Source organism: Lontra canadensis, unplaced genomic scaffold (assembly GCF_010015895.1).
Source record: "Lontra canadensis isolate GAN:19392208 unplaced genomic scaffold, GSC_riverotter_1.0 scaffold16, whole genome shotgun sequence".
In the NCBI taxonomy this organism is placed as follows: domain Eukaryota; kingdom Metazoa; phylum Chordata; class Mammalia; order Carnivora; family Mustelidae; genus Lontra; species Lontra canadensis.
In genome coordinates this window covers 12898725-12926671 of record NW_022631010.1, presented here as the reverse complement: position 1 = coordinate 12926671, position 27947 = coordinate 12898725, and the positions used below count along the sequence as shown (strand labels likewise).

At 37.7% G+C, this 27947-nt stretch overlaps 1 protein-coding gene across 3 annotated transcripts; it reads left to right on the top strand.

Annotated features, from left to right (window-relative positions):
• Positions 1-2856: 2856 nt before the first annotated feature.
• On the top strand, positions 2857-24624 carry MKKS (McKusick-Kaufman syndrome). Of its 3 annotated transcripts, none has more exons than XM_032859183.1 (4): positions 2857-4256; positions 6534-6709; positions 7688-7798; positions 24306-24624. In XM_032859183.1, exons 1-4 carry the CDS (start codon positions 3272-3274, stop codon positions 24555-24557), a joined length of 1524 nt encoding a protein of 507 aa, XP_032715074.1. In that variant the 5' UTR covers positions 2857-3271; the 3' UTR covers positions 24558-24624. The 3 variants fall into 3 exon arrangements, with proteins under 3 accessions (XP_032715074.1, XP_032715075.1, XP_032715073.1); XM_032859184.1 differs by lacking the exon at positions 24306-24624 and adding an exon at positions 9773-10487 and having other exon boundaries at positions 2857-3749; XM_032859182.1 differs by lacking the exon at positions 24306-24624 and adding an exon at positions 9773-10486.
• Positions 24625-27947: the final 3323 nt, after the last annotated feature.

The following is a 27947-nucleotide window of genomic DNA, read 5'->3' as shown; positions in this document are numbered from 1 at the left end:
TACCTATGACCAGATAGTAAATATTTTACACTTTGCAGACCATAGAGCCTCTATTCCAACTACTCAACTTTCTGTTGTAGCACAAAAGCATTCATATATAATACAAAAGTATGAGCCAATAAGACTTCATTTACAAAAATAGGCAGTGGCCGGGGTGCCTAGGTGGTTCAGTGGGTTAAGCCTCTACCTTTGGCTCAGGTCATGATCTCATCTCATGGTCCTAGGATTGAGCCCTGTGTCAGGCTCTCTGCTCAGTGGGGAGACTGCTTCCCCCTCTCTCTCTGCCTGCCTCTCTGCCTACTTGTGATCTCTCCGTCAGATAAAAATAAAATATTTAAAGAAAAAAAAAATAGGCAGTGGGCAAGATGCAGCCTGAATGTGGCAAGATGGGCTCTAATTTGCCAACCACCATAAAGGTCCAATCCATCCTTTCCTTAGAGGTTGCAAAATGATGCTGTTCAAATTGCATCATTCCTTCAACTCCCCTCATCAGCTATTCATTTATCCCTCAAAGTGCATTTATCAGGAAAAGCATGATAACTGCTTTATTTCCTCCCAGTTTTTATAAAAATGAGTTAGTGCCCTTACAGCAATGAGGGTTTTGGGGTTTAATGACAATATGAATTCATGGGTCTGCAAATTATCTGAATTATCTCAGGGTATTACTATCAGTATTTTCAAGACTCAAATTGTACCATCTTGGATGCCCTGCAAGTTGACTCCTGTGTCTGTTTTTTTCCTGTGGTCTTTGATATGACTCAAGTATATTTTATGGCCAAAAACTCCTCAGTTCATCTTGTGTATTTCTTGCCTCAGACCTAGAATCAGTCATTTCTCCAAGGAAACCTGGTTCCTGGTAAGAGAAAATTTTAACTGTTTGTATTTCTTTAACTCTTAACTTACAGTGAGTATCTAAATTTAGAATACAGTCATGTAAGTTTTACTATTATTTTAATTAAGTTAAGCATTCCTGCAAAGGACCATCTGCCGGGCCTGTGTATCCAGGAAGTCAGAGTCGTTCATGTGATGGTAGCCTTTGGAACTCTGGGTCACAGTGTTAGGAAAAAGAGTCTTAATAGGTCTAAACTGACACTTCCAAACATATCTATAAGCCAGCTCAGTGTTTGGTTTATTTCTTTTCTTTCAATTGTACCTTGTTTTATCTGGATCTAGACCCACAAGTCAGCAAGTTTTGACATCCTAAAAATGATTTGGGAGTCACCAGCACTTTCGATGATTTCTTCCTTTCTCATTTTATAGAGAGATTAGCCAAAAGATGTGGTTACTGGTCTCACTACCACAGACTGTTAGAGGTGCCAGCTTAACATTCCATTTTTGAAAAGTTGCATGTCACTGTTATGTATTTAAAAAGACTTTTTTTTTTTTAAACTGGAGAAATAATTTTCTTGATCACAATTTCTATTACAATTTGTGGCTTGTGTGGGTGTGTGTTATAACATGTAAAGTAAGTATGGAAGTCACTGCACTTAAGGTTTCATTTAAATATATCTCAGATTTTGCTGAATCTAAAGTAACCACTGAAATAATATTTAATTACCTTGCTGTTCCTGGCATAAGATGAAAGATTATTTTCCTCATCTTATAAAAAAAGATGACTATAGATTTATTGCAGAGAGAAAACTAGCCATCATTGCTTTCCCTTTATTTGGTCCCCAGTTGCCATGGTTATAGTCCTTTAACTGGAGAGGAGTGGTAACCAAAATAACATTTCTAATAACACTCCTTCCCTCTCTTCACCTGTTCTTTGCATATCTTCCATCTTCCATCACCTTTTTGGTCTGTATCACACTGTGCTATAGTCTACTTCAGGTCATACTGTAGTCTGGTGGTCCACTTAGTTTTATTTATGCTAAATACTGTCCAAGGAATTAGCATAATTATCATATTCCTGGAAGTAATTATTGGCTGAACTTTTATCTTTAAAGCACCTAAACTCAACAAATAAGATCCATGACCTGAGGTTTTTAATTTTTTCCACACATTATTAACATGTTAGGACTTTGTGCCTCAAGGCACACTATTTATTTACAACCATGTTAAGAAAGTTAGTACGAGTGCACTTGTTACAACATTTTATGGTATTTAGACCTTCTGAGGTCAAATTACAAATCAGATGCTATTTTTCTCTTTGTCAAATAGCATATCCCTGATTTTTGTATTTACAAAGTCTTGGAGAGGATTCAGTTGTAGGACATTAAAACTGACAATCATTGATTGACAGACTAAAACTATAGAAAATTACTTTGAAATTAGCCAAACATTGAAAACATGGTTTTGACAGTATGCTGTGCAGAATTATACAGCTAGAGATGGCCTACACAATACGGAGTGTGTCTATAGTAGGGAAACTAACAGTTCTTTTAACTCATAATTATTTACCAGCAGGATTTGATGTATGTGTATCTTTGTTCAGACCTACGGTTTCCAAGTAAACCAGTTATGGAAGAAAACATTAAATCTTGATGTAAGAGAATAAAAACATTTGGGATCTTTTTTTTAAGACTCAGTGTTTTATAATGAGTTTTATAATATAGCATTTCTTTTCTAGAAGCATATCATATTCAAGTAACTGTACTGTAAGCTTTCTAACTATGTTGTTCTGCATTCCAAAATCATTCAAATATCAGTACTTTTTCTTGGAGGGATTCATTGAAGAATAAAGGAATGACTGTTTAGTCTAAGTGGATTTACATTTCTCATTTTGTGGAGACTTGTGCCAGTTGGTAATTCCTTTTTCTAAAGAGGGAGCAGAGCATCAAAATACTAAACTGCATTCTATTAAATGTTTTGGACTTACTTCTCTAAAATGTTTTTTTCCTTTATTTCTTATAGAAAGAAGCATCTTTGAATCTGAGCTTGACATTGAAAGAGGAGATGAAAAACATCAGCTGGATTAGAAAGAACTGGCTCCTCGTAGCTGGAGTGTCTTTCATAGGCGTCCACCTTGGAACATACTTTATACAGAGGGCTGCAAAGCAATCTGTAAGATCTCAGTCTACAGGCAAACAAGAGAGTATTAAAGAATGAAGTAAAAATAAATATTTGGAACTAAATTACTAATATGTCATTAAATCATTACATGCTAATTAGCTTCATAAACCAGGAGCTATTTAATCTTATAGCCAGAAGACTTTCATTCCTGAAGAATAATTTTTTTTTCTAGTTGTCAAGACCCATGACAATGCAATAAGTAGAAAAATATGGTTAACAAAATAAAAACTGTCTTCACCACTTAACCACCTAAAGTAAGATGTCTCGTTTAGAAGCTAAAAAGCCATCATTGTGTAAAAGTGAACCACTGACAAGTGAGAAAGTCAGGGCCACACTTTGTGTCTTGAAAGGAATCCTGACATCGAGCTATGGCCCTTCGGGGAGGCTGAAGCAGGTTCACAATGGCCTTGGAGGCTGCGTGTGCACCACCTCACAGTCGTCAGCCCTGCTCTCTAACCTTCCCGTCACCCATCCCATTTTAAAGATCCTGACAACATCCACGAAGAATCATGTGTCGTGCTTCAGTGACTGTGGCTTATTCACAGCCATTCTTTGCTGCAATCTGATTGAAAATGTTCAGAGAACAGGCTTGACACCCACCACTGTTATTAAATTAAACCAGCATCTTTTGCGCCTCTGCACCAGTTACCTCAAGTCTGAGTCCTGTGGTTGTCGAATTCCAGTTGACTTTAGCAGTCCTCAGACCCTCCTCTGTTTGGTGCGCAGTATAGTAACAAGTAAGCCTGCCTGTATGCTCACCAGAGAGGAAACAGACCATATCAGTGCTTTGGTTCTGAAAGCCTTTTTGCTTACAATTCCAGAAAACACCAAAGACCACCTCATTTTAGGAAAGAGTATAATTGTGCCTTTAAAGGGTCACAGAGTTCTAGATTCTACTGTATTCCCTGGAATACTTATTGAAGTGTCAGAAGTTCAACTGATGAAGATCTTACCCATCAAAAAATCAGATACCTTCAAGGTGGCACTTTTTTGTGCTTCTTTATCTGGAGATCTCTCTGATACTGGAGAAGGAACTGTGGTGGTCAGTTCTGGGGTCTCTCTAGAAAATGCAGTCCTGGAGCAGTTGCTTAACCTAGGAAGGCAGCTAGTTAGTGATCATGTAGACCTTGTCATGTGCCAAAAAGTTATACACCCATCTTTGAAACAGTTTCTCAGTATGCACCGGGTAATTGCCATTGACAGAGTTGGAGTGGCTCTGATGGAACCCCTGAGTAAAGTGACAGGTAAAAAGCACCTTCAGCTTTTGCCCCTCACAGTTAATAAATCAATAGTCTTTTTTGAGCGGAGAAATTCTTGGTGTGTGTCACTGTTAACATCCTGAAAAATTTTAGAAGCTGCCAACCTCACAACATGTGTATCATTTCTGCCCGCAAAGTTGGCTTCTCAAAAATATATCCATTAATGTTCATTTACTTAAAATTGAGTGATTATGACAATTTGTGTTTGTATGGCAATTTCTATTTTCCAGCCCCAGAAAGGACTACAGAGTCTGTTATAATCTAAAAACATTAACCCCCCCCAAATATCTTAGATTATTGAGAAATTTAGCAGCTTCATAATCCTAAACTCTTTTATACTTTATACACAAAATCCTTCTACTTGAATTTTACAAGTAGAAATGACATTATATTCAGAAGGTAATTTTGCAACTAAAATATCCTTTTCTTCACTTCTCTACTTCTTCACTACTGTACTGCCTAAATAGTAATTCCTAATTAGGGGTAGGTAGGTGGGTGGATCTGTGCGTGCACACATGCGCGCTAGCTTTAAATATCCCAGATATTTCCAGCTGAGCTCCTTGAGAATCAGGATTTGTCTTTTATTTTTAGCACTGACAACAGGCCTAGTTCACAGTAGGTGTTCTAAAAGGTTTATTGAATTGACTAATATTTGGTAAGATACAGAATTGTAACAGACAAGAAATTCACTGTATTTTACAAGTTGAAATCAGACCCAAGGTTGATATTCACCTATTACAGCCAAGGAAACATGATAATATAAAGAGTTCGTGATTTGAGCCACTTTTCAATATCCTTTTGATTGCACTGACAACGTATCAGTCATTCCATTCTGATCAATTACTAGGTTTATCAGACTTAAAGCCATTGTTACAGTTCACCATTTTTAGTCTTATTATAAATCATCAAATAGTAGTATGTATGCCAGTACGGACTACCTAATATCTGGGTTACTGCCCTATTTCTATAAGGCTGTCCCATGATTGCCAAAGTGAAAATTATTAAGAAATAATAGAAACAGTTCTATGGAACTCCTTGTTGATGTTCTACATCACACCCATAGTTTTAAATATTTACTGGTTTTTCATGACTTTTCCAGCTGTGAATATTGGGTATTACAGTTTTTAAAATGTGAAACAGTGACTGGGTGGCTCAGTCGGTTAAGTATCCACATCCAACTCTTGATTTCAGCTCAGGTCATGATCTCATAGTTGTGGGATTGAGTGCCACATCAGGCTTGGTGCTGGGAATGCAGCCTGCTTAAGAGTCACTCTCTCCCTCTCTAAAAAAATTAAAAGGTGAAAGATTTTGTCATTGAAACAATAGTTTGAACTGGGCACTGGGTTTCTATAGCCCCACAATTCTTGCTTACCCACATATAACTAGAACATGGTATAAATAGCCAGAGCTTTAGTCCTGGATCTTGGGAGCAGTGACCTTTTGAGATAAAAAGGAAGGGAAAAAAACAACTATACCAAGCCCGTGGCTTAGGTAAACTGTTTCCATCCTCCCTACTGTATCTATGTTAACGTTATCTCCTTTCTTCCCCTTTCAGACAAAACTCCTCTTGATTAGTCTGAATTAAGTAGTGGGGTTATTGGGCATGGGCCGCTGGTGTGTTTGAAGCTTGTCATGGTGTACAGAGCATTGAACATTTGATTTGCTTTATCTCCCTATGGGGAGGCCCACCCTGAAAAGTTAAATGGTATGAGTGACTTGCTTCATGTCCAGCAGCTCATAAGCAGTAGAGCAAGATCCTCTCACTACAACAGATTGTCTGCTGCGTCCAGGTGAAGTAACACATCCAATAGATGGTTTTCGGGTTTTTTTTTCCAATCCTTAAATTTCAGATTACTCAGGTACTCCTTATTCTTTGAGGCTTCAAGAAGAAAAGAAGGATGGTCAAAGAAGTTTAATCGTTCAGTGATTATTTTCTGGGTTCTTGCAAATTTTTTAAGCTCCCAGAAAAAGGATGCACATTTTTGTGTGTCTTTTTCTGGAGAGTACAAAATAGCTCCTAACAGATGTTCAAAGAAGTCTGTAAACCAAAAAAACCTCTGCTTTGCTTTATTTCTGTATCATCTTAATAGCAGAATACTACTTAATTTACAGGTCTTAGAAGCATCTTGTTATTTATTTTGTATTTCATGTGTTAAGGTATATGCGTGTGGGACTTTTATTATTGGCTTGGAATCAGTTTTAAATGACTGCATGTTCCATCTTTACTCATACATTTTGTGTTTTCTGAACTTTAAAAAACAGGAACACAACCTATTGGTTCCCTAGGCTCAATCTCTCCTAGTAGTTACGGAAGTGTGAAAGATTTGTGCCCAGCAAGATTTGGCTTCAAACATTTTCTTCATCTAATTCCTAATGAAGCAACTATCTGCAGCTTGCTGCTCTGTAACAGAAATGACACTGCCTGGGATGAGCTGAAGGTAGGTCACAGACTCAATTCCATTATTTAGGGGCTGACGCTGGGATTGAATAGTAGGACAGAAACGATAGGTTTTTTCACGGAGGTGATCTATGTTTTTTGTTTTTCCTAACTTTCCCAGGTGATTTAGAAAGCAAAAACAACAAAAATGACAGAATTAAAGTCACAAGTAAGCTGATTTACTTGCCTGTGATATTACAAAACACTTGGCGAGTGCTACCAATATATTTCTAGCATCTACACACGATCTAAAGGTCCTTGACATGTGACCTTTTCTTAGCAATTAACATGATTAATTAACATGAAAATTAACTTTTTGATGCTAACGTGTATGAATAATTCACTGAAAAAATGAGCTTCCTAGCCATACCCATCATCCACCTCTTGGTAGAGTTTGTTGTCTTCTACCAGCAATAACACATGCAACTTATAAGAGAAGTGATAACCTATGGGTATTGATCACAAACTTAAAGGTTCATATATACTCAAGGATATACCCTTGGTAAGTGTGAAAGGTTTCTTGTGTTTTTCTTTCTATTACTACTGGGTTGTAGCTGTTATTAATTCCATAGCAACTTGAAAGAAATTCTAAAGCATGTATATAGCTAATTTATTTAGACTGAAATCATTTTTTTTTTTTAGTAGAAATACTAAACCTTGCAGCAAACCTTGCTGACCCAGTTATTTTGAGGCTATCCATTTGTGAATCTTAGTTTGAAGAGATAAGTGCATAAGAGAGATGCTATTAATCTGGTTCATGGAAACAAAACATCTGGCTAAAATATTTTTCTTTAATCTCTAATCTTTATTATTCCAAAATGTATCCGTTATGTTACAAACTTGGCAACACAGGTTTTGTTCTTTTGTAATTAAAATCCATCTCTTTTAGTCCGCTATCTAAGTTCCCTTGAAAACATGGTTATATTTTTTTGTGAACCTGATGGCAATGTCTGATTCTGATGATCCGTCTCTTCTTTAGCTCACGTGTCAAACCGCACTGCACGTTTTGCAGTTAACAATCAAGGAACCATGTGTTTTGTTGGGAGGCGGCTGTACTGAAACTCATCTGGCAGCATATATCAGACACAAGGTAGGTTACATGGACCTGCTCAGAAGATCTGAATTCTCAGCGACATTTATTTTATGAGATAATAAACCAAATCATGATACCCTGGGGCCACTAGTCTCATGCAAATTTTATATTTCAAAACACGTGAGAAAAATAACACTTGCAAATATAAGGTAATATCTCTATCACAATGATTATTGTTAATCCGTCCTCTCACCAAATAACCACATTCTTTGACTATTGTTGAAATACTGCATATTGAAATGAGCATTCCGTTAATGGAGATTATATTAGAGATTTCAACTGCTGTGGTATAATCATAATTGATAGTCATAGTGAAAGTGTTAAGATTCTACAAAATACTTCAGTACCTTCAGGACTATCAAGAGAAGACTTAGTTTCATTTAATAATGCATTCCAAGTATTAGATTGTATTATAATTTTAAATTGGTATCTATTTATAAGTTCTATCAAATAGAATGTTTTTTATTCATGTAGGAAACTATATCCTGATAATAGGTATATTCAGTGCATTATAGTTCTGATTAATTATTTCATAAATACTGACCTACTTTATTTGAAAATGGATACAAAAAGGTATGTGTTTTCCAGATATTTACAGTTGATTCTTTGGATTGTTCCCAAAGAGACTATAGGGGGCATCTGAGTGGCTCAGTCAGTTGAGCATCTGACCCTTAACCTCAGCTCAGGTCTTGATCTCAGAGTTGTGATTTCAAGCCCTACACTTAACTTTAAAAATGAAAAAGAGAGAGAGACTGCAGAGCTTCCAGTGACTGACTAGGATTAGAGAAAAAGTAAACGTTTTTTCACAGAAGGAAACAGAAACCCTGTTTCCCAAAATGATTTAAAATCTGTTTGATGATAAAGCCCATTCATGAAAAGTTATCAGAATATACATTATGAAAACCAAAATCAGTGTCTATGTATTGACGCTGAATGCCAATAATGTAGTCTGCAAATAGAATTAAGTTAACTGGAAAAGTTTTTTGGAGGAGGACTGTTTTTTGAGTAGGATTTTGAAGAAACAATACAGCATTGAAAATATGGGAAAAGAACATACAGTATAGATGGTCTCATCTGGTTCACACCTCCTGGGCAGAAAAAAAAAGCAACCACTGCTTTGGAATAGTTTGGATATGGTTTTTAACTATCATTCAGTTATTAACTTGCTAAGATGTTACTTTTTCTATCATGAAATTGCTAGGAGAAACTTATTTTTATTTTATTTATTTTTATTTTTAAATACTCCATTTATTTATTTGAGAGAGAGAAAAAGAGAATACAGAGGGAAAAGCTGACTCCCTGCTGACCAAAGAGCTCTATGTGGGGCTTAATCCCAGAACACTGAGATTATGACCTGAGCCATAATGCTTAACTGACTGAGCCACCCAGGTGCCCCAGGAGAAACTTTTTCAGAATGGTGAAACCAAAAAACATGTTTAAAATTATATTACCTTTTCCTTAATTAAAAGAGAACTATTTATTTTTAAAACATTGACATGAAAATTACACATGTCCCTAAATGGCTTTTGTCTTAATAATTATGCGTGTTCTAATTTTAAACAAATCTCAAACACTTTGCCAACTATAAATAAGGATTTCACTTGGATATTAGCCTTCAGGAACCTCCTCCTGTGTGTATAAAAACCTTTGATATATGCATTATGTCTTGTCCATCATATATTGAGAGAGCACAACTGGGCAGTCATTCAGAGAAAGCTGATGATGGGGTTTATTCTGATACCATGACTAGCATATATTTATACTTTATTTATACTATAATACTATTCCAATTAACGAATAATAGCCTGGCCAGCTGATCCATACTTGGCTATTAGCATTTTGCTGAACCCCTAAGGAAACTGAACATAAATAGTAACTTGATGATAAGGGTCTGATCAAGTATTTTATTTTTGAGAAACATCTTTGTAATATTGCTCTGTATGTGTTTTCAATGGTTTTATTACTCTTTAGACTTGTAACGAGACAGAAAGCATTCTCAGAGACGATGGATGTACTCAAACAGAACTTCAGCTACTCACTGAAGCATTCTGCCGTGCATTAGAATCTGTCGCTGGCTCTTTAGAACATGATGGAGGTGAAGTTCTTACCGACATGAAGTATGGACACTGTTGGTCCAGTCAGGCAGAGTCTCCCTCTGTTGTTAACTGGCCAGATTTGCTTTCAAGATGTGGCTGTGGGCTATGCAATAGCCAGGAAGAACTCTGCTGGTCGTTCTTGAAGACTACTCAGCATCCCGTTGCACCACAAACCTGCCTTCCACATGAAGCTATAGGCTCATCCAACAACCTGACCTTGGACTGTTTCACTGCTAAGCTTAGTGGCCTGCAGGTGGCTGTGGAGACAGCCAATTTGATTTTAGATCTTTCATATGTCATTGAGGATAAAAACTGATAGCACAGCATGTTTATATTATAGACAAACAAAAAACCTAGTCAGGTGTCAGTTAAGAAAAATATTGAGTGTATTTTTTTCTCTCCCCATATTCTGCTTATCTGGATAGATTATTCATAAAATTACAGAGATACTTACATATGGGGGAAAAGTATGATTCTTAAGTAGAAATACCATAAAATATTAAAAATATGAAGCATTATTATTAAAGATATTAGAGTATCTTAGGGTTTCCATAGGATGCCACTGTATGTTATGAATTTTTATTGTTATTATGCCATCACTCAACAATCTGCAGAAATTTAAAAATTTCCTAATTTATAAAAAAAAATTACTAATCTATGCTCTGGTTTGGATATACTTAGTATACTTTTTAGTAGTTATTAAACATGTTTAAAGTGTAAAATTAGATTCCAGAGTATCACAAAGCCCCTCATATATATTACTCAATCAAGAGAAGTGCTCAAACTACACATCTAGTAAAATTTCGATGTTCTTTACCTGAGGCCCTATCATTCAAGGGTTAAGTAACTGATTTCGAACCTGACCTACCTATAATTTTTAGTTTTTATCACAGTTCTTCATTTGTGTTATTTTGAAGAAATGTGTGGTTAGGGGAAAAAATTACTTACATAGTAACAAAGCAGATAGAGAAAAGAAGTGGAAAAGTTATTTCTCTAGTTCACTCAGTAGTGTAAAGAAGAAACCAAAACAGCTCTCATAGTCAAAGTAGAGACACTGATGTTTCATCAAAGAATGTAATTTGAATGTTATGCAAATGCAATCAATGTATAGATAAATTGAAGAAGAAATACAGAATGCAGCTTGAAGAATACATATGGAGCTATAGCAGATGCTGTATTAAACCTTAGGAAAATGTTTTGAAAATGTTAGGAAGGGCACCTGGGTGGCTCAGTTGGTTAAGCGACTGCCTTTGGCTCAGTCCTGATCCTGGAGTCCCGGGATCGAGTCCCACATCGGACTCCCTGCTTGGCAGGGAGTCTGCTTCTCCCTCTGACCCTCCCCTTTCTCATGCTCTCTCACACTCTCTCTCACTCTCAAATAAATAAATAAAATCTTAAAAATATATAAAAATAAATAAATAAGAAAATTTTAGGAAAATTAAACGATGTGTATAGCCATGATAGAAAAAGATAGAATTTTTAAGCAATTTCCTCCAATATTCTTGTAATGCAAAAGAATTTTTACCCAGAGCCAAAGAAAAAAAATCCAATACAAACTCACAAGGAATGCAATATATATTGAAAACTCAGCTGCACTCCATGCTTCATAAAATAACTGCTCTTAAACCTTACTTCTTTTATTATTAGAGTCAAATAGAAGGGCAATGTGGTAGGCAGCCTATAAGATGGCCACCAGTGACCTCCTCCCTCACTCCTGGTTTTCACACCCTTGCATAATCCCCTCCCCTCCCAAGGTGCTGGATGTAGAGACTCCTCTGAGTCTCCATTCCCCCCCTTGTGAACAGGAATGTCTTACTGCAGTACTCCTATGCCTGCTTTATTATTGTATGTTGGGCGTGGTAGGCAGATGACTTGTCCCATTAGCTTCTTGGGTCTACCGATGGAGAGGAGGTCCAGAAGCTGTATTTAAAGAGAAGCCTCACCCACCCTGACCTCGTTCCAGTGATAAGATTCCAGACTCCAAGCTGATATTGTAATGCAATGAGACTTCTGGGAAAATGGGGAGTATGGGAATGTATTTTGCATGCTTATGGGCAACCTCTAAGAAGGCTCCCTGATCTCATTTCCCAGTAATGCATCCTTAGGGTGTGCATGGGACATAATGATTGGCTTTTAATGTGTATACAGCAGAAGTGATCTGATGTCACATTGTAAAAAGATGGTCTTCTCTGGATCTCTCACTCACTCACCCTGATGGGGACCACCTGCCAGGTTGGAAACTAGCTATCGAGAGGCCCACATAGCAAGAGACTGAGAAAGACTTCCAGCCAACAGCCCACAAGGAACTGACTCCTACTGACAACCACAAGAGTGATTTTAGAAGCATAGCCTCCTTAGCTGAGCCTCAAAAGTAGCCCCCACCACTGCAGTCCCTCAAGAAGCCCTGAAGCAGAGAACCTAGCTAAATTACTCCCGGATTGATTCCTGACCCACAAAATCTGAAAGGTAATAAATCTTTAATCAAGTTTTGGATGTAATTTGTTACGCATCAATAGACATAATAAAGGCAGGAACAAACGCTTATTTATAATTACATACTGAAAACTCGGTCACACAATGGTAAAAAGCATTCTTGATACCATGCCTCTGCATTTCCACCACCCCTCCAAACATGAAGTCAGTGTTCTTTATCATACATGTTCACTGTGGGGTTTTTACATCACATACAAAAGCCTGTCACATGGGTGGCTCAGCCGGTTAAGTATCCGACTCTAGGACTCAGCTCAGGTCATGACCTCACACTTGTGAGAGAGGCTCTGCTCAGTGTGGAGTCAGCTTCAGATTCTCCCTCTCCCTATTCTCCCTCACCCTAATAAGTAAATAAAATCTTAAAAGAGAGAGAAAGAAAGAAAAGAAAAAAAAAGAAAAGAAAATAGATTGATTAAGAAAGCATGTCACATGGAAGTATAATTCTCCTGGGTCTCTTTGGCTTTTTACTGCATTTCCAAGTTACTCTACAAAGGGACACCACAGTCAGTCTCTCTAATTGACCTTAGAGGCTGAGTGTCTACTTCCCATGACAGCCATTAGCTCTGTCATTTTTAGCTTTGCCATAAAATTCAGTTACATACCTTGGTGAAACATCAGTGCTCTCATTTTTTAATATGTCATAAATCTGAAATACTCTCATAAAGTCATTTCCCAAAGTTGTGTACAATCCTTAGTAGAAAATACTGAAAGTAATTTTTAAAAAAACCCACTTCCTTAATTGTTCAACGAAATCATCATTTAAACTCAGATGGTAAAACAAGAGATAAAAGTTTTTTTTTTTTTAAGATTTTATTTAGAGAGAGCACAAGTGAGCAAGGTGAGGGGAGAGGGAGAATCCCAAGCAGACTCTTCACTGAGTGTCGAGCTGACACACAGCTGAATCCCACCGCCCTGAGGCCATCAACTGAGCTGAAATCAAGAGTCAGATGCTTAACCGACTGCACCACGCAGGCACCCTGAAATGAAAATTCTTGACGAAAATAATTTCAGAGAAACTCATTTTGACAGAAATAAATGACAAGAAAAAACAGCAACCAAGTTAAGCCTCAGGCACTGCTTCGTGACTTAAAATAAAACTGAGGTCTAAATATTGCATTACGACGTTCCTCAGGAGACAGAACAGGAACCTGATAGTTACAGAAAAGGAAAGGGAGAGTAATGCACAAGAGAAAGAAGTCAGTGACAGCGGCTCACTTTTATGGTACTTACAGGACAGGCAACATTCAAGTTTATTGAGCCATAAGTGTCCAACGGGATTAGCATCTTATTAATCAAAAGAGGTTAGGATTTTGGCAGCAAAGAGAAAATTGGAAAAGTAAAGCAAATGAAAAGAGTCTTTTAAGTCAACATACTTATTTGGTCTTATAAACATCCCATTCCTTAATTCTTCCATGTGTACTATATTTTAAAAATCTTTACATTATTATTAGATAGTGTAAATCAACCATAACAGTGAAGTATTTTACCCAAGATATGTAAATTACATATTATTAGTATCTTTTATTATCCTTGTGTCCTTGAGCTCACTTAGTTTGTATAATCAAAGCTAGTTAGGCATTCACATGATAGTAGAGAAAACTTAAATACTTCTGTCAGATCCATCATATCCTGTATTCATCACAATGGTGAACAGTTCTTTGGACAACTTTAAAGTAATATTGTCTACAGTCACATAAACTATGCAGGTTATTATGTAAGAGCATCCTGTACAAAAGTCTCTTACAGGCCCTGTATGCAGGCCCTGTCAAACGTGCAATTAGTTAGCTTATTCCTTCCTTTCTGATAATCTTGGGGGCAACAGCCAAGGAGACAAAACATCTCTTACGCGGTCCTATTTCAGCTGTCTAAATAAATCTATCTCTTAATCTGGAGGAAAAAGGCAAGTGTGAACCTCTGGTATCTTTATCATTTTTTGTATCATGTAGTTAAATGTTTCCACTTAGCAGCTACGGTATCCCATAATCCTTGGAAATTTTTGACCCTTACCTACAAAAGTTGAATTTAAATTCTATCTAAACCCAATGTAAGCCTGTATCTTTAGATTGCAAGAAAATTTATATACTTCATTATTAAGGCTATAGTAACACTCACAGAACAGGCCGCAGCCCCCGAAAATCAGGTATGTGCTATGCCATTACCTGCAATAAATGGTGACTTTAGAGGGAAATGAAATAACTTGATAATTACCTATTAAGAAATCACACTGAGGGCACCTGGATGGTTCAGTCAGCTCAGGTCAGGATCCCAGGATCCCAGGCTTGAGTCCTACATCGGGCTTCCTGTTCAGTGGGGATGGGAGTCGGCTTCTCCCACTCCTGCTCTCCCTGCTGGTGCTCTCTATGTCTCTGTCTGTCAAATAAATAAAAATCTTAAAAAAAATCACACTGAGAAAATATTTATAATGAACTTCCTATTTTAGCCCTGTCGCTTTTGTTTGACATGTTACGATTTCATTTTGAGAAGTATTAATTAACATCTTTTTGTTTGCCAGATAAAACAGTCGGTGGTATTAGAGGTTTTAAAAAAAAAGATTTGTTCACAGTCCCTGACCTCATGGAGCTGATCACCTAGCCCGTGAGATATTTTTTAAATACTCTTTTTCTTTCTTAAAAAGCAATTGCATAAAATTATTTCATAATCATTCAAATTATTCATAAACATTATGTGGTAATAGAAAATTAGGAAAGTATGCAAGACACATACACACAAGGAAAATAAAATCCAATGTCACCCTACTACCCAGAAATAACCACTGTTTACATTTCCTGTGCATCTTTTCAGTTCGTTTCGTATATATACTTTTCCAAAATGTGATCATGTAGTATGTTGTTTTATAATCTGTTCCTTTTACCTAGTACGATGTACGAACATCATAAACAGGTACAATCACTACATATCCTACTACTACAGCATTTTTAATTCCTAAGGAAATTTCTATTGTAGAGATTCTACCATAATTTAGTCAATGAGATTTTCAGGCTGTTTTAATTTTTGTACCAGTATAAGCAAAACCTCAGTGAACATCTTGTATATATCCTTTTCCCATATTCTGATTATTTTCTCAGGATAAATAAACAATTAAGATTTCTGGGCCCAAGTATTTATTTAAAACGGAAAGACCATCAATGTACATTGTCTTCATTATTAAGTGTTCCAGAAATGTTGCATCAACATACTCTGACCACAGTGTGTGGAACTGCCCATTTTCCTGAACTTTGGCCAACACTCGTTATTTTTTTGCCAATTTAATAGCTGAAAATGGACTCCTTTTAGTAATCTGCATTTTTTAAATTATTAATGAGATAAACACTTTGTAAACATTATTGGCCAATGTCTTCCTTCTGTAGTCAAATTTTTCTTAATAGGCCTTCCATGGTTTCTATAAGTAAGTTCGTCTTTCACATAGATATTTATATTTATTTTTTCATACACATTATTAAAAATATGTACACATCAAAGAGGTACATTTTTAAAGCAAATGCATTGCCTTTTTTCATGGTCTCAGTTTTCTAACTAGCTCCACAGGCCCAAGCTTTTAATGGTACAGTTTGGTACACTTCTATTGATTTATAATGCATAAACAGCAGTAAAACACCTATGAAGTATGAAGAATGTAAAACACTAGATAAACTCCTGTCTCTGCCTTTTGCCATCTAACCCTGTGACAAAACATCCGTGACATGGGCTCTGTATGACTTGACTAGGGCAGTCGTAATCAATTACCACAAACTTGGTGGCCTACAACAACACAAATTCATCTTCTCACTGTTCTGGAGGCTTAGAACTCTGAAATCAAGCTGTTGTGAGGGCTACAACGTTCTCCTCCAGTTCTCCTTGGACCAGATGGGGGTGTGCTGATTTGCCCCCATCCAGGCTGCAAACCGTGATGGAAGAGCCAAGCTCCACCATGGGAACACGTGTCTGCCACAGTTATACCTTCTGTACTCTGTGCCGACTGACCTCCCTTCCAGTCCCTCCATATAAGGTGACCATCGTATGCTGGGATGTGTGACCTTGACAAACCAGAAAAAAAAAAAAGTCTCTTCATTTTAATGCTCATTTCAACAGCTATTTAGGCTCCGGGCACCGTTCTAGGTTCTGAGAATAAATTGTCAAACAGAAGGCTCACAAAAAAACAAAAAAGCATCAGATTGCAAAGCTGAAGAGTTCAGTTCTAGATGACTGCCCCCTCCCCACCATGACCCATTCAACTTCAGATGCCATTGGCAAAACCAGGATATCACCTTGCTTCTGACCTACCAGCTACAGAACAAAGATTCCAGTGATCCCTCCTTGGGTTCATTTAATTTGCTACAACAGCTCACAGAACTCAAAGAATTTCTTAGGTCACCAGCTTATTATAAAAACATGTAACTCAGGAACAGCCAGACAGAAGAGATGCATAGGGTAAGGTATAGGGTAATGGCCCAGAGCTTCAATATTCTGAGTTACTACTATCCCCAAATCCATATGCTCACTAACCCAGAAGGCTTTTATGGAGGCTTCATTACATTAGGCATGACTGATTAAATCATCGACTGGAAATGAGTGATTCAATCTTCAGCTCCTTTCTCCAGCCCATATGTCAGAGAGGGGACTGAAAGTTCCACACCTAAATTTTTGGTTGGTTCTCCGGGCAATCAGCTTCCATCCTGAGGTAGAGTCCAAAAGCCACGCCATTAACATAACAAAAGACACCTTACCTCTCATCGCTTAGAAAACAAGGGTTTTAAGAGCTCCATACCAGACATGGGACAGAGACCAAATATATTTCTTAGTATAAATCATCAGTATCACAGTCCATCAGAGAAGTAAGGTCACAGGGCAAACAGCTACTCCCAAAACTGGAGACAGATACAGAGAATCACAGTTTATCAGAGGAGAAACCCACAATCAGAAACCACCGCGGGAATGAGTGCCAAAGTGGGAGAACTGGAAGTGTTATTAATGAATTGCTGTCCCCTCAAATAAGGACAAGTCTGAGAAATAAAAACTCGGGGCGGGGGGGCCGTGGTGAGGGGGGGCGGCACCTGGGTGGTTCAGTAGGTTAAACCTCCACCTTCGGCTCAAGGTCCTGGGATCGAGCCCCGCATCAGGCTCTCTTCTCAGCGGGGAGCCTGCTTCCCTCTCTCTCTCTCTGCCTGTCTCTGCCTATTTGTGATCTCTCTGTCAAATAAATAAAATCTTTAAAAAAATATAAAAAAAAAATAATAAAAACAAACAAAAAAGCTACAGGTGGACCGAGTCATAGGGGAAGTCACCCTTCCGTGGGTTTTAACCCTCGCCCCATTCCAGAGCTCTACTCGGTACTAACATTGAATATCGAAGAAAAATCCCCTTGTGTTTTCAACAGGCACAGGGGAAAAGGAACCACGTGGAAACCATTCTTCTTAACAAGCCCTGCCCTCAGGAGAAATTAATTTACCAATGCCTGATAACCTTAAAAATAAAATTGCCAGTTATTTTACTAGCAAGTGGGCTAGTGGAAATAGTGAAGAATTACATTCTTCTGGGACATGTGAGCCACGTACCAAAACCAGGCAAAATCACAGGCAAGGAAGCAGAACAAAGCAAAGGAATGGTGTTTTATACAGGAAGGAGAAATTGCAAAGACTGTCATAAACAAAAAGGCCGTTGGAGTAAACTCCGAGTTTGAAGTATAATGGCTTTTCATTGGCTGAGTTGTGACAACTCTCATTGGCTGGGCTGTTGCCAGGGGAAGAAAACAACCCTTCTTCCTCCTCCCGGGATAGTAAAGTAGCCCTGAAGTAGAATTGACTCGGAAGGTACAGCTCTTCCTGCGATTGACAAGCTGTAGCAGGCTGGGAGAGCTCCCCCTGCTGACCTCCTGACTCCATTCTAAACTAGGTTTCATGAACTGATTTTCAGTCTGTTTTATCAGACCCTCTGGGTGGGATATTATCAGAGGCACACCTACCTGAGTGAAGAGAAAATCTCCAGTCCCCTATGTCCTTCCAGGGAGAAAGGGAAATACACACCTCCAGCCCTCTCCAGCTGTCCTGTCTCACCTAAGGGGGAACAAAAAATATTGCACGGGTCCAAGATGTCCTTCAATAGATGAAGGACAAGAGAATATATATTCAGTGATAAAAAGAAATGAACTTCCAAGCCATGAACAGATAACAGAGGAAACTCAAATGAATGGTTGCAAGAGACTGGGAGGGATAAATAGGTAAAGTACGTGGATTTTAGAGCAGTGAAACTACTTGGTACGATATTGCACTGGTAGATACATGTCATTATACATTTGTCAAAACCCATTAATAAAAGAATGTTTTAAAGTTTCAATTGAGATAAGGCAAAATTACAAATTTATAAACTTGGTTGGAGTGGTTACAAGGATATTCAATCATTTGCTTAATTTAGAAGTCTTCATATGGGTTTAGTAACTTAATTGGGTATAATCTTATAATTTTCTTGGGTTATGTCAGGGACTACACAATGGGCATATTTATTAAACCTCCCGGACAGTCTTCGTTCCCTAGTAACATAGAGAAATGTACTACATTTTACTTTTCATCAGTGTATCAGATATATCTATGAGTATGGAGTAGTGATTTCATTGCAAAGGAATTAAATATTCCTTGAAACTAAGAAAAATACATTTAATTTGTGTCAACAAATTACTAACATTTGATCTCAATAGTGCTTAAAGTATTATCAAAACTGCTATTTTTGCAACTCTTTACTCCTATTAAAAATTGTTTGGGGCTACAAGAAATGAATAAATATGTGTGAAATAAGTATGAATCTACGATTATATAAGCAACTTGAAAATTCTCAAGTTACTCATCAAAATTAAAGAACGTTTTAAAACTAAAACAAAATTTTTTCTATCAGTTTTTCAATATAAACTATCGGCCATTCTTATTTATTTTACTTAGGAATTTACCATGCATGAACATCTTATTAAATTAGGCTATTCTTACATGATGATGTATAATGGAAAATTTTATCTTTATATTTATGGCACATGGAACGAAAGTCTTTACAACACAGATTAATTCAAGTTCTTGTTTAAATATTCTTTTTGCTTTTTATGAGCATTGTAAGAAATATCTTCATCATTTTTTATTATAAATTAAATCTTGATTATCTGCAAGGATGAATCTCTCTTCTCATATCTGAATCCTTTCTGGTTTATTTTCATTGCAAGGCATTGACATAAATATTGGGCCTCTTCTATAGAAACAATTTCAAAATGGGAAATTAAATATAAAGCACTTGCAGTTGGTCTTCTGAGCCATGATTCTTACTCACTTAGAAATGGATTAAGTTTCTCCTCATCCTCTTAATGAAGAGCTATTGTTTGCTGACCATGTCAAGCCATTGTGCACATATCTGTCTGTCTAGTCTCATTTTTCTATTCATTTATTCATGACCTAGCACCATAGCTAGGGACCCCATAGCAAGTACAAAAAGACATTGCCCCTGTTCTGATTGAGCTTAAAGTCTTAAAATCAGCCACATAAGGGTAAATTTAATTTGAGTTATGTAGCAGAGTGATATAAGAGTATAATGGGAATCAGGAGGATTTTACCTAAGAAAAAGAAGATTGCAATTAGATCTTAAGAAGTAGAGTTAATTAGGATAAGGAAGAAATGAGATGATTCTAGGCAGAAAGAATAGCATATACAAAGGCCCTGTGGCAGGAGGAAACATCATGTGTTTCAAAAGTTGAAAGATCACTGTTGCCAAAGCTTAGAAGGAAGGGCAAATGTTATGGAAGACCAGGCTGGGCCAAACTCTGTAAGCCATGATGAAGAGCTTGGAATTAATCCTAAAAGCAATGACAATTATGACATTGTTTTGAGGTAGGAAAGCAGCAAAGGGAAAAGTACTGAGTTTGAGGAGAAGAAACTAGTTAAGAAGTTATTCACCAGAATGGGGAAGAAATTATGGCAGATGGTGGTGGCACTATAGATGAGAGACACAGATGGACTCAAGAAAAATTCAGCAGATAGACTCAGTGGGATTTGTGATGATTTAGATAATCACAAATGGACAGTTGGATGGTTAGAGATAATGCCCTGCTTTTAGTTTACCCATCTTGATGACTGGTAGAGGAAAGGATTTGCAAGAGGGATAATACATTATGTTTTGAACATAATGAGTCTAAATTGGTTTCTTGCTAATCAAGTGAAAAGAGTAAGGAGACAATTCGATATACAGGTCAGGAACTCAGAGAATGACTTTAGGGTAGAAATGCAAATATATGAGTCATTTGCATATAGGTAGTTATTGAACCTGTTCATTCACTCATTATTTAATCACCCACATTTATTTATTCATTTTTCAAGATTTATTTATTTGAGAGAGAGTGAGTGCAGGGAGGGACAGAGAGAGAGAGAGAGAAGCAGAATCCTCACTTAGCACAGAGCCTGACCCAGGGCTTAATTCCATCCTGAGATCATGACCTGAGCCAAAATCAAGAGTTGGATGCTCAACCAACTGAGCCACCCAGGCACCCCTTTCACCACACATTTAGTACACCTCTACTATGTGCAGAGCACTATTCTAGGTTCTGGGATTCAGCTGAATTTTAAAATCAGCTTGAGAAGTTCCCTGAAAGTCCTTTGGGACTTCTGTTGGGATTTCATTATTTATACATAATTGACATCTATGTAATATTTAGGCAGTGCAACCTGAAAAATGATATACATAGCTCTCTACTTAGAATTTACTTCTTTAATGCTTTTATAATTGTTTCATTACGTGCCTTGCATGTTTCTATTTTTGGATTTATTCCTAGATTTTATTTTAAAGATTTTATTTATTTGAGAGAGAGAGCACAAACTGGGTAGGGGGGGAGAGGCAAAGGGAGACGGAGAAGCAAATTCCCTCCTGAACAGGGAGCCCTACCCCAACTAGATCCCAGGACTAGGGGATAATGAACTGAGCAGAAGGCAGATGTTTAACCGACTGAGCCACGCAGGTGCCCCTATTCCTCGGCATTTTATTAGGTTTTTTTTGTTGCTGTGCACAGAATCTTGATGTCACATTTCTCAACTGATTATGACTGACCTATAGAAAGGGCATTGGTTTTTGTATGTTGGACATTTATTCTTTCCTTACTAAACTCCCTTACTAGTTCTAAAAAATCAGTTATTAGAGTTAATAAGTCAGAATCCCTTGGCTTTTGGAACTAAACAGTTGTATTATCAGCAAATAATAACAGTTTTATTCCTTCTTTCTGCTCTCACTGCATCAGCTAGGACTATGAGTACAATTTGAATAGTAAGAGGGATAGTTAGAACTTCTTTTAGTTTCTTTTGTTTTACAGCCCTTTTCCAGTCTGTATGAAACATATCTTTCAAGATATAGAACCAAGAAATATGTCCTATGGTAATGTCCCCAAATGCTTGAATTTATATTGAAAATGAGCTATATATAAGATAATTTAATGTGTAGGCTCTACTGTTATTATTATGAAATTTGAAAATGTTAAGTTTTACTGATATAACATGAACCTGACAATTCCAAATAAGAAATATCTTTTTGGTGTGAGCCCTACATCCTAAAATATATTGAGCAAGCTAGCTTAGAAAATAGCAGGGATAACCAAGCCAAATTGGAACATATGTCTGAAAGGCTACAAAACCACTAGTCTTGCACAGTTAATGATGACCCTGGAACATGTGCTGTGAATAGCACTTTGCTTCCTATTAATAATAGCTTGCCATCTAAGTAGAATAATATAAAGTATAATGAGTACTACTCTTAAGATAAATATTCTTTTATTTTCAGTGAAGTGGAAACTACTGCCTTTGTCTTTTTTTTTTTAATTTTCAGTTGCTACAAAAAATAAATTTACCTAAAGGTATGTCCAACAGCCATTGCACAGCTCTGAATTCAGGATATAGTCAACTAGGCTGATGAAGAGCAAAGTTATCATTATTAATCTGCAAAACATTTGAGGGACCTAGGACTGTCAGATTTGCTTGCCAAATTGCATAATGTTTATGGACATTTAATGTCAAAATGAATATAACTATGATGATTTTGACATGCCACTCTATAGATAAGAACAAATTATTTACCTTTAGAAAAAATACACTTTTTTTTAAAGACTTCATGCCCAGTGCAGAACCCAACATGGGGCCTGAACTCACAACCCCAAGACCAAGACCTGAGCCAAGATTGAAAGTAAGACACTTAACCAACTGAGCCACCCAGACATCCCAAGAAAAATACACTTTGTAAAGAGGAAAACATTTAGACCAAATGGTCACTTAACAATATTTTCAGTTAAAATATATAAACTTTCAGGGGTGCCTGGGTAGCTCAGTGGGTTAAAGCCTCTGCTTTCGGCATGGATCGTGATCCTGGGTCCTGGGATCAAGCCCGGCATCTCTGCTCAGTGGGAAGCCTGCTTCCCCAAACCCCGCCACCTGTGGCTCTGCCTACCTGTGATCTCTCTCTGTCAAATAAATAAATAAAATCTTTTTAAAAATGTATACTTTCAAATTATGAAATGACTGAGACTACTCTCTGACTTCAACTAAACCACAGAGCAAGCAGCTTTTGTTTTGTTGAATTATGCACACTCTCCTGCTATCAAGAATTTTAGAAGTCCGATGTAACACTGCACATTCCCATAGCACTTCATACATTTTGGTTTTTTAAAGATTTATTTATTTGACAGAGAGAAAGAGTACAACCAGGGGGAGCAGCAGAGGCAGAGGGAGAAGCAGGACTCGATCTCAGGACCCTGCAATCATGAACTGAGTGGAAAGCAGACACTTAACCCACTGAGCCACCCAGGCACCCTGTACTTCATACATTTTAAACATATATAAAATATTGAAAATTTTAGATAATACTTCAATTAAATCACTCAGTAATGTTTTCTTCCCAATTGCAAAGGAAAAAATTACTAAGAAATATCAATTATGGTTTTCTCTGGGTGATGGAATTATGAATGGCCCTATCCACTTTTCTGTTTTTTAGAAATAATTTATGTGAGTGTATACTACTTTAATAATAATAATAACAATGAACAATAATTTTTTAGAAGTTGATTCAAGGCAATAGGGAATACATTTACTACAGTAAAGTTTCCCAAGGCTAGGAGTTATACATAAGTTGTTGAGTTAGAAACAATCTTGTGCTCGGGGTACCTAGGTGGTTCAGTCTGTTAAGCTTTCGACCCTTGATTTCAGTTCAGGTCATGTTGTCCATGTCATGGAATCGAGTCCCGCATTGAGCTCCATGCTGGAAGTGGAGCCTGCTTGGGATTCTCTGTCCTTTGCCCCTCCTATGCCCCTGATCCTGGCTGTCTCTCTCTCAAAAAAAAAAAAAAAAAAAAAGAAAGAAAGAAAGAAAGAGAAAAAAAGAAAAAAAAACCAACACATCCTCTGTCTGTTGAATAAACATAAATTAAAGAAAAGAAGAAATCTTGTGCTCAAATCTTGAACTGAGTCAAATCTTGAACTCCTCAGGTCTCTGTTTCCCCTGTCCCCATTCCCCATAGGGTGAAACTTGACCATGCAGAAACAGAAACAGGATACAGGAGGATATGGGCAGAATAACTCTCCCAGTAGGATTTTTTTTAAGATTTAATTAATTAATTAATTAATGAAAGAGGATGCATTCACACATGGGGAGTGGGTGCTGGAGCCCAACACGATATGGGACTAGATCGTAGGACCTGAGATCATGACTTGAGCCAAAAGCAGCCACTTAACTCACTGAGCCACCCACGTGCCCCTCTCCTAATAGAATTTTTATCTAGTATTTCCAAAGTGGTTGTAACACTTTATATGGTGAAAAGTAATAAAGGGAAACTGACTAAAGTGGGCTCAGGGTGCTAGAAAGCGAGGCTGGTAGGGGGAGACTTATGGCTCAATGTCAACTACCAGAATTGTCAATTACAGATCTCTAACAGAAGAACCTCAGCAGGAAAGAATCATCAACTACAGGTGCCAACAGGGAAAGATGTACATTGCATCTCCTACAAGAAATGGTCCATCCCTGCACCTCAGCCAATGACCAACTGTCATCAACCTGAACTCCTCCGGCTTGTCTCCAGTGGACTTTTATTCAAAACAATCCTCCCCGATTTCCTCCTCCTTCATAAAATAACATTGCTCTGTTTTGTTTGCTGGACTTGCCTATGGTTTTGTTGAAGCTTGCTTGTTGTGTGGATTGCAATTCTGTTACTCTCAAATAAACCCATTTTCTGCTGGTAAAATAACTGGTAGTTTTATTTGTAAGGTTAACAATGCCTTGACCAGCAGGAAATGCTCACCCCTCTCTCCCACCTCTTCACCTGGATTTGGACTGGTTGGCTGCTGCGATGTTCAAACCGTACTGCCTCCCTGGGCTTATTTTTCTCTCTCTCTCTCTCTCTCTCTCTCTCTCTCTGTACCACTGCCTGTGCCTCTGCACATACATATACAGCCCTACCCCTGTATCATGGAGAGTAAACCCATTACGTGAATGTTGAAGCCCAGATTCATTGCATTCATTTCCTTCATTCAGAAATCATTATACCTACTGTGTGCAAGACAGATGGACAAAGTACAGAGGAAAAAGGTACAAAGATAGTGCCTCAAAAGGCACCTGTCACAGGAGGGTCAGGCACTTAAATATCTGGTACAGGGGGGCCTGAGTGGCTCAGTGGGTTGAGTGGCTGCCTTTGGCTTGGGTCCTGATCCCAGGGTCCTGGGATTGAACCCTGCGTCAGGTTCCCTGCTCAGTGGAGAGCTTTCTTCTCCCTCTCTGTCTCCCACTCATGCTCTCACTCTCTCTCTGTCTCAAAAAAATCAACAAAAATAAATAAATGAATAAACATCTGGTGCAGTACCCCATGAGAAAAGTGTCGGTGAAGGTATGGGGTATGTGTCCATGACAGCTCCCGGAAAAAAGGAAACGAGACTCAGTCAAGGCAGGGTCACCCAGGAAATGCCGTTTGGGCTGAGCCTTAGAGGTAAACAACTAATTGCTGGGCCAACTTCAGACAAAACATGTAGAGGATGGGGTTTCTCGTGGTCCATCCATCCCCCTGGGTGAGTATTTCTGAGAACCCAGAAGTTCTAAACTCCCATGACAGCTGCCCAGAGTTCAAGGATGGCGGGGTGAAAAAAAGAAGACAATGGAAAAATACATGAAAAAATGGTGGAGGAAACAAAGATAAATATGGAAAGGTCTCAAAAAGAGAAAGAAACATTTATTTTTATTACTTTCCCTGGTCATAGAATCCAAAGACACAATCCAGAGTTGCAACTCTCTTTATGTCTCTCTAAACTGTGCCAAAGTAGTAGGTAGAAGAATTAAGTAGCCAGCCAACTGTCCAGCAACATGGTACGGCAGAAAGCAGTGGTTCTCAAACTCTGGCTGGCCTAGGAATCACCTGGAGAACTTGGTATAGGTTCTCTGGGCCCCATACCCAACGATTCTGATTCAGAAGGTCTGAGGTTCTGCATTTCTCCTGCTGGTCCGCAAGCCACACAATGAATAAGAGTACAGAGAAACAACTGGAAAAATATGGAAGTCATGTCTAGAAACTAACATCTCTTAATATGAGGGATATTTTCTAAAAGCTTAGGCTCATAGAACAGTGCTGTTGGTAAGAGAATGGATCTGATGTTAAACAAATTGAATGCAATCCCATTTCTCCCAGTTCCGATAGTTAGAGACACTGGACAAATGGCTTAACTCTATGTGCCTCTGTCTCCTTGCCTGTAAAATGGGAATAATCATAGCTACCTCAGGAGGGGCTGCGAAGACTGAGTGAAATGACGACACTTGTAATGTGCTTATTAGCACAATGTCTAATAGGTAGTAAGCACTTAATAAATCTTTGCAGATAGGGCCACTTACTAAAAGAACAGCAATAAAAACCCCATTCATAGTGGACTTCTGGCAGGACATAGAATTTAGAATTTAATAGAAATATTGATTTCTCACTTCTACAAAGAAATTACATTTGAATAACAGAAAATGTGAATCCAGACAGAATTATAATACCAAAGTCAACCTGTTAAACTGTGGTATCACAGGCTGTTTCTTCAACAAATAATGGCAGAGGAAAAAGATAAAGGGAGTGGGGACCCTACTGATTAAGACATTTAAGAGATACAGTAATCCAATGCAGCGTCCGGGCCCTGACTGGATCCTGAATCAAAAAAACTAACTGGAAAAAAAAATAATCACAATTAAGAAAAATTATAGTCTTGACTATTTGATGATATTAAATTATTTTTTTTCAATTTATTTTAGATGTGATAATGATATCACGGTCTTTAAGCCTTTAAAAGATGTGTGTGTCTAGGGGTGCCTGGGTGGCTCAGTGGGTTAAGCCTCTGCTTTAGGCTCAGGTCATGCTCTCAGCGTCCTGGGATCTCTGCTCCTCGGGAGCCTGCTTCCCCCCACTCTCTGCCTGATGCTCTGCCTACTTGTGATCTCTCTCTCTCTCTCTCTCTCTGTCAAATAAATAAATTTTAAAAATCGTTAAAAAGAAAAAAGATGTGTGTGTCTCTATGGAAGCCTTTACAGATAAAATACAATGTCTGGAGTTTACATTAAAATCATCTCGTGACGGAAAAGAGGCAGCAGCTGGAGTGTAAATGAAACGATATGGACCTAATCCTAATAAACTTTGAAAATGTGTGATGAGTACAGGAGAGTTCATTATACTATAACCTCTCTTTCTGTCTATGTTTGAAAAGTAAAATACTTTGTTATCACAATAGAGAAGTAACAATTTATAGAATTCCAAACAATTCAGTACTAGAAATGCTTTTTTCTCTTAAATTATTGAATGTCATATTAATTCTCACATTTCTGATAATATCTTTGACATGAAACTATTTACACAGCCTACATTTAAATTTCTGCCTCCAACTACTCTTATAATTTATGAAGTTGAAAATAATATTTCTAGTCACTTTGGACTGATGCAGTTAGAAATAAATATTGAAAAGTGGTGTCACGATTGAGAAATCTTTAAAAGGTCTCAAAAAGATTAGACCCCCAAGTGAAGAGAATTTAACTTGATTTTGCACCTATTGATTGGAGAATCAAAATATGAAAAGGGATTTTTTTAAAGATTTTATTTATTTATTTCACAGAGATCACAAGTAGGCAGAGAGGCAGGCAGAGAGAGAGGAGAAAGCAGGCTCCCTGCAGAGCAGAGAGCCTGATGTGGGGCTCGATCCCAGGACCCTGGGATCATGACCTGAGCTGAAGGCAGAGGCTTTAACCCACTGAGCCACCCAGGTGCCCCTGAAAAGGGATTTAAGAAAAGGCTCACTCTGAGAACATCTGGACTCTGAAATGTCATCAACAATCATGATTCGTTTTACTGAAAGACTGGCCTTAGCCTTCCTTTAGATGGCTGCTTCCACTTGACTTTGTAAAATAAATAACCCAAATCTGATTAACTCTACCCGTTTCAAGAACACACCCATTAGATAGAATAACTGTAGTTACATTCTGAGCCACAATCTTCTAAAAGTTTGGACGGTATTTTTGTTTTGTTGTGCACTTTATTGAAGTATAACATACACTGAGAA

Coding starts and splice junctions, on each gene's coding strand:
- MKKS (XM_032859182.1), top strand. CDS start 3,272: ATGTCTCGTTTAGAAGCTAAAAAGCCATCATTGTGTAAAAGTGAACCA. Junction 6,710..7,687: donor CTGCCTGGGATGAGCTGAAG/GTAGGTCACAGA, acceptor TCTCTTCTTTAG/CTCACGTGTCAAACCGCACT. Junction 7,799..9,772: donor CAGCATATATCAGACACAAG/GTAGGTTACATG, acceptor ATTACTCTTTAG/ACTTGTAACGAGACAGAAAG.